This window comes from Sebastes umbrosus, chromosome 10, assembly GCF_015220745.1.
Source record: "Sebastes umbrosus isolate fSebUmb1 chromosome 10, fSebUmb1.pri, whole genome shotgun sequence".
Classification (NCBI taxonomy): Eukaryota; Metazoa; Chordata; class Actinopteri; order Perciformes; family Sebastidae; genus Sebastes; species Sebastes umbrosus.
Genome location: NC_051278.1, coordinates 27,497,469 through 27,512,979, shown reverse-complemented (window position 1 = coordinate 27,512,979; position 15,511 = coordinate 27,497,469). Strand labels below are relative to the sequence as shown.

At 41.8% G+C, this 15,511-nt stretch overlaps 1 protein-coding gene across 2 annotated transcripts; it reads right to left on the bottom strand.

Annotated features, from left to right (window-relative positions):
- Nucleotides 1-1,654: 1,654 nt before the first annotated feature.
- Nucleotides 1,655-14,985, bottom strand: oga (O-GlcNAcase). Of its 2 annotated transcripts, none has more exons than XM_037782529.1 (18): nt 14,322-14,985; nt 12,760-12,811; nt 12,551-12,648; nt 12,275-12,405; nt 11,979-12,150; nt 11,783-11,881; nt 11,403-11,687; nt 11,128-11,286; nt 10,783-10,973; nt 10,401-10,691; nt 10,114-10,317; nt 9,509-9,683; nt 6,356-6,441; nt 5,157-5,261; nt 4,691-4,782; nt 4,414-4,606; nt 4,147-4,306; nt 1,655-3,649 (listed from the first exon to the last, which is right to left on the bottom strand). In XM_037782529.1, the coding sequence occupies exons 1-18, from the start codon at nt 14,488-14,490 to the stop codon at nt 3,513-3,515; spliced, it is 2,799 nt and encodes a 932-aa protein (XP_037638457.1). In that variant the 5' UTR covers nt 14,491-14,985; the 3' UTR covers nt 1,655-3,512. The 2 variants fall into 2 exon arrangements, with proteins under 2 accessions (XP_037638457.1, XP_037638458.1); XM_037782530.1 differs by having other exon boundaries at nt 3,513-3,649; nt 10,416-10,691; nt 14,322-14,490.
- Between the last annotated feature and the right edge of the window lie 526 nt (nt 14,986-15,511).

Here is a 15,511-nt window from a genome sequence, read left to right as displayed (position 1 = left end):
ACATAAAAACAAACATTGAAAACAACAGTATGAACAAATAGGGAGTGATCTTTTCATTATAATACAATCATAGATTTCTAAAAGAAGAATTTTTGAGTTTTAAGTTATCAATTATGGTCAAATATGTTTTAAAATCAGTATCTTTAAAATAAAAAAGGAGGGTATTCTTTTAAGCCGTATTATTGTATGTACCATAGACTGTATGTAAGGCTAGTAAAACGGTGAGACTGTACTCCCAATTTATTTATTTTAATTGCCCCTGGCATGATTTGTTATTTTATTTCATTTCATTTTGTGTTTGTTTTTATTTGTATCCCTTCATTTCCCTTAAGCCTATATGTATTTACCCGTGTATCGGTTTAATTGTTCATTGCATTAACAGATTTAAAATATAGTTTATTAAAAAAAAAACTCCAGACCAATCAAGGATGTAGAGATGTTGATTCAAACTTGATATAGATAATTAAATTAATACATAGAAAAAGAAATGATTCATGGCACTATGTTAAATGTTTTTGTGTAGCTACCGAAGGAACCTAAATATATATTTTATTTTAACACAAATAAAAGTTTGAAATTGAGAAGCAGTTGCCTCTCTACATTTATAAATATGTACTTTGACCAATAACTCTCTCCAAGAAGCAGGTGTACATAGATTAGTCCACATAATACATAAATGACATTTTATTAGTCTATATATAAATACAATCTTCCACATGTCAAGGGCTTGTTTCAGGAATTGTGCAACTGGTAAGGGCAGTTTACAACACCACAGATCCAAGCTTGTAAAAGTGTATGACCGCAACACTTTGTAAAAAACAGGATTTTGTTTTTGCTAAAAGTGCCAAACCTGTATGTGTAAAGACATAATCTTCCTTTTATTTGTCAAAACAGTAACTGCAAAGCTTCTTTCAGGGCAGAGAGATTAAATACAATCTGTAAATTGGACAGAAAGGCTCCCAGAAAGATCAATGCAACACAAAGGACACAAAACAACAAATGAACATATTATGGTTTATTAGTTTTGAATCTTATGTATCTTACATACAAATTTTACATCGGTAAACCGTCACTTTTATGACCCCCCCCCCCCCCCCTCCCTCCCAACCCGAAACTCAGATAATCAAAATGTACAATTGGAGTCCTTTCCCTCAGTCACAGCCCATTTCTATCAAAACCGGTTGGCAGAGGAGAAAGCTTGAGCATCCACCAACTGCAACATGAACATTTTAAAACAAGAGTGAAGACTGTGCTGTTGTTTCAGAAGGCGGACAGAAAGACCTGTTGCCTCGCTGAAACACAGACAGATAGGATGGCTGTACAGGACAGGGCGTAGTTACAAGGCCAGCACTTTAACAAAAAGCTAGCCACGATTTCAATAAAAGATATACAAAATAATAACACTTTATGATTGACAGCATTTACAGACTGTCTACAAACTACAGTATCATGCTCACAGAGGGGAGTGGCATGCTTCTTCCTCTATGTAGCATAAGATGAGGTTATTCTAATGACCGCCACGGCAAATCCAATACACCTCATGCACATAGTGAATGTACACAGTATCAAAACATCACATTGGCAGGCAGCTACTGAAAAGCAACTGATGATCCTCACGTAACCAACAGAACACTCCTACCTATAGTCCAAGTGCTTTTTTTTTTTTTTTTTTTTTTTTTTTTTTTAAATCATCTACATAAGATTTACAAAAACAAATGGGAAATGCGTCAGAATATAAAACATTCAATGGACAGATAGGAAAAAGGGCCTATAGGAATTTCTGCTCCAAGCCCGCATAACTACAGCTCAACAGTGTGCGAACCACTTTGGTGAACGAACCACAGTGCTCACCGAGGCTCAGCTGAGAAGACATTCATTTGAGAGTATGCAAATGTTGAAAACAGTGCAGGGAGGGATGCAAGCTGACAGTAAACAGATTATTTTCTATTACCAATGACAAGCAAATTGATAACTTTTCAGCACAGCACATCTCTTGAACGTTGTCCACAGATCACCTGCTGCTTCAGGTTTGGAGTTAGTGGTTAAGAAAAAAAACTGAGCAGCTTTATGACATTGGGAGAGTTAACGCTTCCAAGTCTTTAGGATTCTTTCTTATTTTAACTAATGTAAATTGGTGACAGTCAAATGTCACATTTTTTCTTCTTAATAGCAGATCAGAATATCATGATTTTGGTCCCACTGGATACTGCTATCAGAAAATGTTGATTCGAGTTCATTCTTTTTAAATGAATTTGACACAACTTAAGTAGATGGCCTGAGGGGCTTCTCTGACAGTGATATCCCTGCCAGTCAGCTTAGTTGTACTGAAGGACGTCTGTGCTGTATTTTGAGATCTGGTGATCAAAACTAAGACATGTGACTGTCAATGTCAGGCTACGTCTCTGGAATTTGAGCAACAACAAGGCCAATGTCCTAAAATCCCCCTTCTCTAGCTTTATCTGACCGATGCGTGTTAGAAAGCCTTTAAAACAGAAGACGTCGGGGGTCTGCAATATAAACCTAAAAATCCAAAGGCAACGAACCAAAAGGCAATAGCTCAAAAGGGAAATAAGCAACAAAAAACTGCTGAATTATAAAAAAAGAAAAAATGTCCACAAGCAAAGCACTGAACAGAAATAGGCTTATGTTTGTAAACTTGTGGAAGCTTTTCTATTGCTTTCCAGAGGCCTACTACTAGTTGAACAAAAAAATCGGAGGACCTCCTGGTTGAGTCTTTTAACAATCTCAACAAATACTTTCCCCTTTGCTGGTCTGTGACGATCTTTTATTGGAGGGTTTCACAAACTCCAAAAGCTACAATTTTCCATCCTTCATGTGTGCATCACTTTTTTTGATAGAAACACGCCACTTTAAAAGGCCTCTTTCTCCAAGTCTATTGTGGAGCAACTAGAAGTACCATGATGTGACGATGAAAGGCAAACTCTCACAAAGCACCTCGCATCCTGTATAAAGGTGTCCTACTTATGTCGACAGCTGCGTTATTTCTCTCTGTCAGAGCTGGGAAAGCAGGATGTAGCCGCCCTCGTTTCACAGCTCTGCCTCCATTTCAGATACAGACACTTTGCGTTAGGGCGTGAGGGAAATATCCATGTAATGACTACTGGATTAAATCAGAAAAAAGGCTTATGGAGTTATCACTTCCTGCCTCTTGGAGGTATACGAGTAGCGGGACCTCACAATCATTGCTGGAGTGCCACTCTTCCATGTCGGCTCAAATCAACCGATTACAGATCACTCCTCGGCCTTTTAGCTTCGGATCTGCCGAATCCAACGGAGCCACAACATCTAATGGCAGCGCAGGGAATCTGTGTGTGCGACTGCTGTGCTTCTGTACACAAATCCTAAAAAGAGGTTTTCCCGGGGCTAGCCCAGATGGTAATGTAGTATAAAATCATCATGGAAGTTTATCTCATGAAGGTAGCAAACATGTTTTAAGACACGTTGACTCGCTGTCTCTCTCTGTCTGTCTGTTATCGTAGCAGGACGTTTCTTCATAGGCTGCGTCCCATAAGGATGACGTCTTTGGGGAAGCCCTCCATTTTGGCCACTTCAAAGCATCCCAGCTTACTATAGAAGTCCAACATTCTCTTATCAGTCTGACGAACCTGACAGAACGCACCGAGAGACCCTGGAGGAAAAAAACAGATACCAAGTAAGTTAATAATCCTAAAAATCATATTCCCCACGATCTGTATGACTAAATAAGCTGACAATCATCTTCTACTGTGTCCCTGACCAGTAATAAACTGGTGCAAGACCTCTGTCACAGGAAGTGAAGATCATTTCAGTCAGTGCTTTGATAGTTTGTGTTTCTTAAAGCCCCGTTTTCTCTCTTTTTGCCTCTCAAGGCAGTGCATTTTACCATTAAATGGATAAACTACGTCTTATGAAAACTCATTAGACACATTACATCTAGATGAGATCAGTGAGCCTTGTTTTAAACTTCATAAACACAGAAAAAAGTGAAACTGTTGTTTAAATACTGATTAACACCTTTGTCTAATGTAAAATGAAATGCTCCAACACCCTCTTACTGACATGACTACTAACACTTATACAACATGTCCTTTCTGTAGTTAGTAGCAATGAACATTGTTGTCATAACCGACGACGGCTGCCACCTACCGTTGGCCTTAAGAGAAGATAGAAGACATCCCATCATGCTTTTGGCCACACTGGGGTCAGTGACCTTGGCGTGAATGTCCACCTTGATGAGAGAGGGGAAGTTGGAGAGGAAAGAGTCTGGAAGACCCTCCTCTTCTTCGTGGAAACTCAGCATCATCTTCTGCAGGGACGACAGACAGAGACGGTAAAGTCAAATTCAACACAATCGTACGCCAACCGATACAGATGTCATGCAAATAGAGAGAGAGAGATGGGTTAAGATCCTACCTCAGCGTCTGTGAGGTCCTTCTCACAGTCAGGTTTGACGTATTTCTCTTGCATGAAGGGAATCCAGTTCAACTTGCATGTCTTGACGAAGGGCGCGACGTCCACAGTACCAAGAGCGTAACCGCAGATCCCTTCGTCGTCCTCCAGCACAAACCCGTAGTCTGAGCTCAGTGTCAGGAGACCTCCCACTAACCTGTGAACGAACGGGGAGGGGTTTTGTCAGCTATGTTCCATTTGCACTGCAAGGGCAAACTGAAGTCCAGGCTCCGTGTTTTACCTGTCTCCTATGAGGTCCGGATCCTCATCAGATAGGGGTACTTCCTCCACTCCTTCACTGTACATTTCTTTACAGATTTTATAAATCGCAGGCTGCAAAAAAAGAAGGTAGGTACCGCTGTAATTTGACCAATTATGACACTAGATATAAAAGCCAACGCTAAGCCCAGAAAATGCCACAAAGAAGGTCCATGCGCTTAATGAAAATTTGGAAATCTGAAGCTGCCTTTACATTCAGTACATGTGTTGATGTAAAGTTGAGCACAGCATTGTGGCATATTAAGTACAAATCATTCACAGCTTAAACTAGGCCAGTTCTGCTGGGAATACTAGCAAACTGGCCAACGCCATTTCTGCAACCATTCATAACATTTTGGTTAGGATATTATTAATGCGTAGTAACTGTTGGTATTTGAGGTGCAAAAAATAAGGTATGGCATCACTAAACACACAAACAAACATCTTACCTCATCCTTGGGAAAGTACGGCCTTATGGAATAGATTTTGGAGGTCGGCATTGAAGGTGGAGGTTGGTAGAAAAGATCGTTTGCCCCGTCTATTGGCAACAATCTCTGTGGGTATCAAAAGAAACAGGTTCAGTTTCCCTGAGACCAGGCGGTGTGTGTGCTGCTTTGGCTGATTGCCTCGCTGTGCATTTGCTACAGTTGGGCCACTATCAAACCAAAAGGAACTACAGGAGACAGCAAAGTGCTTCGGAATGACAAATATTAAATCATATAGATCAAACTGATGTTCCTTGTTGATCTGACAGTGGACAACAAGAGCAAACATCACATCTTTCTCATTTTTTTGCTAAAGGAACATAACGCAACAAGCACACATATTTGCTTTTCAGATATAATATAACACGGGTGGGTATTTTGGTCTGACTTAGGTTTTACTGGCTGAAGGAGATGCTCCTTTCCCTTTTGTAAGACATCGCAATATTTCGCTGCGCAGGGACCCTCCTGTTGAGAAAAAATAATGATGCTGGCGCAGAGAGGCAGAGAGAACTCCAGGAAAAAAAAAACCAATGGAGGCAAATTAAATGTGAGCTAACTGAGTAATTCAGTGGCATATCAGATGCCATCGTGAGTCTTGCTACTCTCCAGTGGATGGAGATGCTACTTTAGACTGGGCAGGTGTGTTTTGGATCGTGGAGTTTTCCCATTGCAAACATGCTTGCGTTCTCGCTGGCGCTGCGATGCTTGTGCGTGCGCTCGCAAAGGCCTGGCTTGGTTAATTTGTGCGCTCCTGCAAAGAAATGAGATGTCATGAAAATAAAACCTAGCCATGCTCGCTTGCGCTGCGTGCGCTAGGGGAAAGCAGTATCTCCTTGGGCAGTTGCTGAAAGAAATTCAAATTAATCAAATCAGAAAATGCCACGCCAAACATCGGCTGTAACCTCTTTTGTCAGGATGAGTTTCAGGTCACCCACTCCCCTCCCACAGACTGACAATATCCCAAAACAATACAAGGACATGACCTCTTTGGAGATCGAGTGAAGGGGATTGAACCCGGATATATGAAGCCCGACCCATTACAATCAGCTCACCTTCGAACAGACCAAAGCCCTTCATACCTACGCACATATTACCATTGTTGTCTTTGCTAACAACACTCTTTGTTTTCCATTAGATTGCTGTAAATTCAGTGCATTAGATACCTGGAACTCTCCTGCTAGACCTCCCCTAAAGGCCCAGGGCTCTTGGTCTCCTCTAAGGAATTGTGCTGAGGACTGACTACGACACCCTGTTAGGAGCAGAGCCAAGCGGACATTGTTACCACAGGATGGGGCTCTCGGACAGATGAAGGGAGTGGGAAAATGGGGAGGAAGGGGGTCATATGTTTCTAATAGCATAATCCATATAAATTAATTATTTTAACTTTACTCATTAAAACATAAAAAGGACCTAATTTGGAATATATTCGGAGGAAGTATTTTACGATAAAACGGGGCTCGAGCAACTAAAGCTTACGTGTTTGCGAGAAGAAATCAGGTCCAAAATATAAATGCACCTTAAATTCTCTGTGTCAATACAACAATGTCAAACTGCTCCACATATTATGGAATGCAGGTCCATCTATGCCGAAAATAAGTTCTGTTATGCGATGAGGAACACACGCTCTCCAAAAAACTCAAGAGAGAACAGATTTAAGTGCAGTTCGGCCCCCTTGGTGTTTCAGTAACTCATTTGAAAAGCTGACGGACTTCATAAATATTACACTGACCATCAGATCCGAAACCCATACCGCCTGTGGTCTACAGAAGTAAGCTTCAGCTGCCCTCACCCCACTCATCTTAGCACCCCGTGTGAAGTCACATTCTCATCTTATCTGCCTCGTCACATGACCAAGGAGCACGAGTCATCAAAACGGGAAGACGGAACGAGAGGTAGTATGAACGTTCCCTGAGTTAAAGGGCCTCTCAGCTTACTATTAAAAGCCACAATCAGACAGACCAAAGAAGAAATACACTGCAGGGACAAAGCATATAAAGAGGAGTGTATATCTAAAGCACACAGGGCTCTTAGAGTCTGTATACAGTGGTGTTCCTGCTAACAAAGTCTACCCCTTGTTGACGAGTAGCCCTGTCATGTGACCAGACAAATGCAGCGCGCGGTATGGACACCTAATAGTGTTATTACATAACATTGTCCTGATACCTAAAACAATTCCTCTGATGAACTGACACAGCACAGCACGTAGATGCACCCACGGGAAGGAACTCTGAACTTGCTTACCCAAATTAAAAACCCACAAAAGAATGATCTCTTGGTGGATTATTTCCACCTCAATGATTCATTCAGACTGCATTGACTTAACACAATCAGTTATGCAGAAAACATGCAACTCTTTGCTCTTGCATGGTTGCAGCCAATGTGTGTGTGTGAGCACACTTATCGTCACTACATGATCGGAAATATCCCTGAGCAGGATGAAGATCATGTGCCAAGTGTAAATTCCCTTGAGTAGGTGCATCAGGCTGGTCTGAGCCATTTCTATAGGCCTACTGACAGAAACAAAAAAACAAGTTAGAGAGATGCTGCCAAAGAGAGAAATTTGGGAGTTAACACTTTGGATTCAATGCTTAAATCGCTGCGCAAAATGTGACTTCATCCGGAGGGCTGCTTCCTGTCCTCCAAATCATTTTTTTACATTTATAAATCTAGTTTTAAAAAAAATATTATATAAATCCCTTTCAAAACGTGAATAAAACAAAAAGTCGCGACGCTTGCACTGTGCACACATCGGCCACTGTCGCTCCAATAGTAGTAGAAACTTGTACTGAGGATTCTTCCATCTGTACATAGTGAAGGGAGAAAACAGTAGAAAATAGTTATTAGTAAGTGTTCGCAGTACAATAACCAGGGAGGTTGCGACTACGTGCCGGCTGCACAGCTTCTATTAAGGGGAAAACATGGGGACTGGTGTAAAAACCTAGCAACAGCAGATGTCAACAGTTAGGCACTCAATGACACAGCAGTTACTAAGAGGAATATTCAAAGATGACTATATTTATGGGGCACTTCATTTCCTCTCTGTTGCTAGAGTGGTTACTGATGCATTAAGCCAGTAGTGTGGATTTTTGACATGGCTTTGCCAGTGTGGGTATGCTGCCTGCTGTGTACTGTGGGCTAGAGTCCTCAGCTTTACCATATAAGACAGAAACCTGTGAATGAAATTGGGTTACAGGGGGGTAAACTACAGGCCATGCTGGTGCTTCAGACTATTCAAAAGAACACTCCAAACAAAAGATGGAGATGTTATCAAAAGGCTGAATGTCACTCAAATTGCATCACAGTGCACCATCTGAAAGAATGAAAGAAGGTGTGAGGTGAAGGGAGAGGGAGAAAGTGGTGACACAAGGCGATGGATCCCACACTGATACAGATTGAGCAATTTAAATCCACCGACAGCCTCATTTTAGAGACTACTCAGTGAGGTGACAACACAAAACTTCCTGTAATATATTCATATGGTTTATGTTAAAAACCAGCAGAAAAGATTTCTGAGTCAGATTATGCACCAGAATGGCCTTCCATAGTCAGTCAGCTTGCTCTCCAAGCTCGCGTGCGCGCTAGGGCATGGAGGAGGAGGAGGAGGAGGAGGAGGGGGGGGATGGGGACTCCCCCCTGGCTCCCATCCCCACAGACAGAGAGATGGAAGCAAGTGTGTCTGTGTGGGAATGCAGCAGTGATGTTACTGGATACACAGCAAGCAGCAGTAACCCTGCTGGGACGTTGGCCACAGAGACCCGGTTTAGATATCACCGAGATGGGGCGGCTTGTTATGGAATAAATAAATAAGGAGGATGCTAGCAGTGCAAGCGGCATTCAGTCAGGAAAAAAAGAAAAAAGAAAACAATCAATGTGTGAAACAAAGAGAAATCAAAAGAATCAGAACTATTGAGAGGTGATGCGACTAGCCTGATCTGTGCATAGCTGATGCATTAAAACTGGGGGTATTAGCCACGACTCGATTCTCACACTGTCTGCATGTGCTGGCTAAGACCTCTAGGAGCCATCTTTCTCTAAGTCTTTGATCAGTAATATTACCATCTGTTAAGCAGACTGCAAGATGTGTGAAATAATTATAAATTTGCCTCATTAAACTACATAGCACTGGTCTAAGACATAATCCATCAGCTAACTATGAAAGTGCTTTTTCTTTATATAATCTGTATTGAATTATTTGTTTGTAAGTGTGTGTGTCTGAGAATAATGAAAGTCAGGATTACCAGACTTGATCAGACTGATTGCTATGCTACTGTAAAGCTCTCTAAGAGTAAGTGCCTTAAGGTTCCCTTCATACATACCTAGCCACTGGACAAAAGACTTGACCATAGAAATGATGCTCTTGATGTCCCAGATGTACGGGTAGAGGTCGTACAGGATGGTGCGGTTGGCCGAGTTGGACAGCCGCGTGAACATCTGGATGACCGAGCAGCACATCTCCTCGAACTTCTCGGCCCTTGATTGCCACTCTTCTACCTGCGTGCGGCACGGTGATTGGAAATAAGGACAAATCCTAAATAAACAATGAGGACAGCACTAAACCTGTAATAGGCCTGCCAGCGGACATGTTGACTCGTCATAGTAAGGAAAGCACAGCAAAGTGTCCCAGTGAGCGAGACAAGTTTGAAACATCACTACTTTTATTATTTATACCTGTGCTTTTCTGTGATATGTCAAAATGTCTTTGAGATAGAAAAGCAGATGGTTTAATAGGGGAAGCTGTAGTGCACTCCATCTCCTATCATAACCACACCACCCAATGGGCAGTATGGGTAGTGCACATCCACCATTTTGTTTTCAACAACCAACACTATCACAGGGAGGTCCAGTTAATAATGAACTAGTTTTCTCAGATAGATCTCTCAACTGTGTGTGTGTGTGTGTTTTTTTAAATGAATTAACCCACCTTTTCAGTTTCCTTTCTCTTGCAGTTGATGCTGACGACGCTGCTGTTGGCTCTCAGCCAGTTGAACTCCTTCAACATCTGGACGGCCTTGGGTCCATGTTCATAAGGCAGGTAGAAGAGCTCCGCCAGCAAGCACAGGTCGTCGAGAGTGAGGGGCTCTGCTATGAACAGGGGCTTCTCGTTGGGCCCGGGCACAAACAAATCCTGAGGACACAAACCACAGATAATGTGAGTCTTAATTTGTGTTTGCCTTCAATTATAGACATAAAAGGAAAAAGGAAACTCACAAATGTTTGCGGCACCTGCTTGAGCTGATCGTCTGTCTGCATAGGGGCGATGTCGCATCCAGGGTCCTCCTGGATAGACTCCTCCTGGATAGACTCCTCAGGGGACTTTGACTCCGTCAGACTCTCCTTGTCTGTATCCATGGGCTTCAGGTCCTCAGCCATCTTGTCAGCTAAGATGGGACCAACCTGCTTCTCCTCTTCGTCAGCTTCTGCCTCTGGCTCTGGCTCATCCAGCTTCTCAACCACCATCTCCATGGGCTCCTCGTCTGATTCCTTCTTCTCCACCTCCACCTGCACCGGAGCAGCACAAACATACTTGTAGAACCATATACAGATGATGTTAATAGAGTGCTTGATTTCTAGAAGTAATAATAAGCCTCACCTCCTCTTCCTCCTGAGGTCTCTTTGCCATGGGGTGTGAGAGTGGATCCAGACAGAGAGGCGGCATGGCCGGAGACATGATGGGCTGCTGGAACACAGTTGTGACTGTTGTGGAGGAGCAGAGAGAGGGCGACGCCATGGATGACACGTCGATGGCTGTGCTTTTGGTACAGCTCCCTGGCACCTGTCGGCCTGAAAGACAAAGTAAAGCCTCACTGCATCCTCTTTTTCGGTCATAATATTATCATTTTAGGCCGTCAGTGCCAAACACTGAGTGTATTCCAAGTATTACTGCTAGAAAATCCATTAGCACAGAGATATGATATAATAACGGCACTGCTCTCACTGTTGTATTGATGAGGAACAACAAAGTCCCCGAGCCATTCTGCGAGAGCCAGTTTTAGAGCAAGCTGTGGGCTGTAGAGCATGTCTGTCTCCAGTTCTTCATCACTGCCTTCATTCTCTAACTTGATCTGGATGGACACTGTGCTGTCCTCGCCATCCGCTGGTGAAGATGGATACACAAACAGAATCGATGAACAACTTGCATTATGGCACCACCGTGACAGACTATAACCTCAAAAAACATTACAAATTAGTCCATTTTTGGATCCTACTTACTCATGACCACATCCTTGCGCACCCCGTTCATATTAGACTTGTACCAGGTGGCCAGAGTGTGAATCGCTACGAAGTTGGACTCGAACTCGCAGTTTGGGTTGGTGAGGACTCCCTTCAGCCTGGGGATGAGCTCTGTGGAGCGGCCCTTGTACGGACCCAAGAAAAGCCTCTTCGGGTCATAATCATTGGCGTGAAGATTGTCCCAGATCACGGGGGCTCTTCTTAGGATTTTTGACACCTCCTCAATTGACTCCACTGTGATATCTTTGGACACCACCTTAGGGCCTATGGAAAAGAAAAGAGATCCCGATTAATGTTTTATCTATTACTCTGGCATGTATGACTGTATGATTAATAGTAGTAAGCCGTGTTAGACTCACCTGTCCATAGCACTTCAATGTCAGGCAGTAGCTTCTCTCCTACTGTGTGGAGGTACGGCGACTGAGGGACATTTGGGTAGCAGAATGTCCCACAGTACTCTGCATTTCAAGGCAAGAAAACAAACGAACAATGAATGAATAAGTAGATGAAACAATTGTGTAAAAATGTGAAAATTCAGACATAGAACTGATGTACCTGTGGGACAGAAGAGGAAGGTTTCGGGCTCTCCCAGGTACTGGTAGATTTCGTTGGTAATGGAAACCTGAGCGTGAGCAAATGAGCTGAACACCTCTTTGTCAGCAGGACACATGTTGTGGTCAATATCGTCAAAAAGTAAGGCAAATGACTTGCAGCCAAATTGAGAAACCTGAGGGGAAGAGAAAGGGATTGGAAACGTTTCAGAGTGTAAGATGCATGGAACGTTTGACGATACGAAGATAGAGACTTTAAACATGTTGTTCATACTACTGTCGCAGAAAATGATGCAATACCTGATCGAGTTTCCTCTTGAGTGCAGTAACCTCTTTCTGATTGGAGAAGGTGATGTCCAGTCCAGGGGAAATGGCATAGATGAACTCTGTTGCATGCTCCTTAGCAGCACCAATTAAAGTCATGAGTTGCTCTAGGAGACAGATGGGGAAAATTACTCACTGACTGCATTATTGTTCTGTTATGATACCTCCGAAAGCTGCAGACTGTCCTTTAATTTAGATTGCATTTTCCTTGCCCCGAGACAGCTGATCCCAAGATCTGTTCTGAATAGTCACCTGCTTCTTCCACCGAGTACAGCTCTCTCCAGAACATCCTGTGTTTGTAGTCATCTTTGGGTGCATAAAGGTACGTGCTCAGTCCCCATTTCTGCTGCCTGTGAAATGCAATGTCGCACAAACTTAGTATAACAACTCAAAATCATTTAGCTGTAATATTAGTGGTATTTGTTTAACATGACTGCTTAAATAATTCACATAGTTCATACCTTCTGAACAACTCTTTCCTCTGTTCCATTGTCCATGGTCGACCATAAAAGCCTGCATCAGCAAAACGACATGTTAAGTTATCCATGCAGTGCTGATTTCCAGCTACATTTTCTGTGCATATTCAGCTGCTTGACCGCGACAACTAACAATTTGCCCCCAGGTGTGGGCTAGGCTGGAAGTGCCATTAGACTATGAGGACTTTAAGAACTTTAAACACGCACTATCTGCAACCATCTTGGACTCTAACCACTGGCGCACTTTACACTTACTTTACACTATACATCTTACATACCACTTTATAGACTGCACATATGTACATATTACATTTATTTATTGTACATACTACATTTATTTATTGACGGACTGTACACACTATGTTCACCACATTCACTCTGTATCTTTTATATCTCTATTATTGTTTTTATAATTTGTGTATACCTTTACCTCTCCTGTGTTTCACTCTGTTTGCTGATGTTGCTGCTTTGACACCTGAATTTCCCTCTGGGGATTAATAAAGGTTCATCTTATCTTATCTTATCTTAGACAAGCATTTTTTTGCTTATTAAGACTGTAATAGTTGTCCTAATTTGTCTTATTCAGTCTGACCAGAAGCCAAACTACACAAATATTCTATTTATAATATGACATAAACAAAATATTCTTCACCTTAGTTAAGGTGTGAGCTGACAATGTTTGGTATATTTCCTTGACAAATGACAAATCAAAATGAATCCTGTAACAACTAATTTGAATTACTGATGATCATCTGTTAATAACTGTCCAGCTTAAATATTAATTATAAACCATCTGCCTGTGAACGACGTGTGACAATGTCTTTTTTGATATATTTACTGTATTTTTATTGTTATTATATATATCTTGTCCTAATTGTTTTGTTATCACTATTATGTAGTCATATTATTTCTTTATATTAATCTTGTCTCTAGGTGGAGGCTTCAGATAAGCCCAGTGGGTGCTTCCTGCACTGTATATTATTATTTATTTATTTTTTTAATGTTGTATAGTCTTAAATTGTGCCAAACAAATAAACAAATAAACAAAACAAATGTTGATTTATAAGTTGCATAACGTTGCATGATTGATTAACTTATAATTATATGGATTATAAATTTAACCACCCCTTGTTATGTGATTGTACACTGGTATCATTAATTGTATTGACACCATCTCATCCTTCATTAAGCAGCATTGCTGCAGCATTATGATGCACTATAGACTGTATACATATATATATATATGACTTCATGCAGATCACAACTGGTTAAATATTAATTCAACCATCTGCCTGTGAACGACGTGTGACAGTGTTGATTTATAATTTGCATAACGTTGCATGATTGATTAACTTGTAATTATATGGATTATAATGTAACCGCCCCTTGTTATGGTATAGTACACTACTATCATTAGTAGTATTGACAGCAGTCTTCTACTACAGGAAGCAGCATTGCTGCAGCATTATGATGCCCTATCTACTGTGTATATATATGACTGGGTGAAATGTGTTATGTTATTGTTTTAAGATAATATTCAATAATACCTTCCACGACTCCACAGATGAATTTCCTGTGGCCGGTCGGCTCGACTCCGCTGCCGGACTCCTCCACCGGGCCGGGGGCCTCCTCACACACCTCTCCGGAGACCACCGGGCTGGGGCTCGGCTCTCCGTCCACTGGAGGCGGCTCCAGCGTCTTATCTTTCTGAACCATCGCTAGAGAGATTTACTTTCGGTGTAGAGTCACCAAATCCGGTCAAAAGCACCGATGTGATAGTATAGAGCAGTTTATCAGCCGAGCAGCTCCTGGAGGAACTGAACCGTCTCACGTCAGCTAGCGGATCGGTGTTAACGAGGCTGTCTAAATGCTCTAAAACTTAGCAATTACTTCCACAAAATGTAGTCCAAATTACCAGCAGGTGGTGCAGGATTTATGTTGGTTAATATATAAAGAAAAGCATGACTTTGGTTGGTTTTTATCGGATCATTTCGTCTCTTTATGGCAGATCTGCGCTGGTTTAACGTCGCTTCTTCCTGTTTACACCGAGTGCGCATGCGCAGAGGACTAGATCAAACCAGTCAGAACCGGATCTGCGTGACAAAACACCGCCAAGATGTCACCGTGGCAAAGAGATAGATGACATTTCTACTCAAGAAGGCTGAACATCTGCATTAATAGGTGACAGTATATGAGTAAAATTACTTGTTTTTGTAACCAAACAACTCCCGCTAATTGGTAATTTATTTATTTATTCACATGAAGGCATTCGTTGTACAAAAATGTCTAAATGACGTTGTTACACGGTTAATAGTCAAACATAACCCCGGAAAAGTACTACGCTTGATATTAATTATAAAAGCAGTAATAACCTGGCTGGTTTATCAAGGATCCGGGTTAATAGCTGTTACAGGACTCCTGAACTTGCAGCAATAGTTCAATTAGCTAGCTCTGTTCAGTCATTGTGTTGAATATCTCCACTGCTTTCTAATATCTTGAGATTCCAGTCCTTATTAGGAGTGCAGCTGAGCTCAGGACACCACATTCAAAGGGGAGGTGCTGCTCATGTGTTATTATGACCTGAGCCTGTCTGTGTATCCTCCTGTCAGCAAAACACACAGGCTTTGTTCTACATCACCAGGATATATATATCACATTATATTTTGGCATAATTACCCAGAACTTCTAATACAGCAAGGAACTCCCCCAAAGGAAGCACAATGATAGATAGATGGAT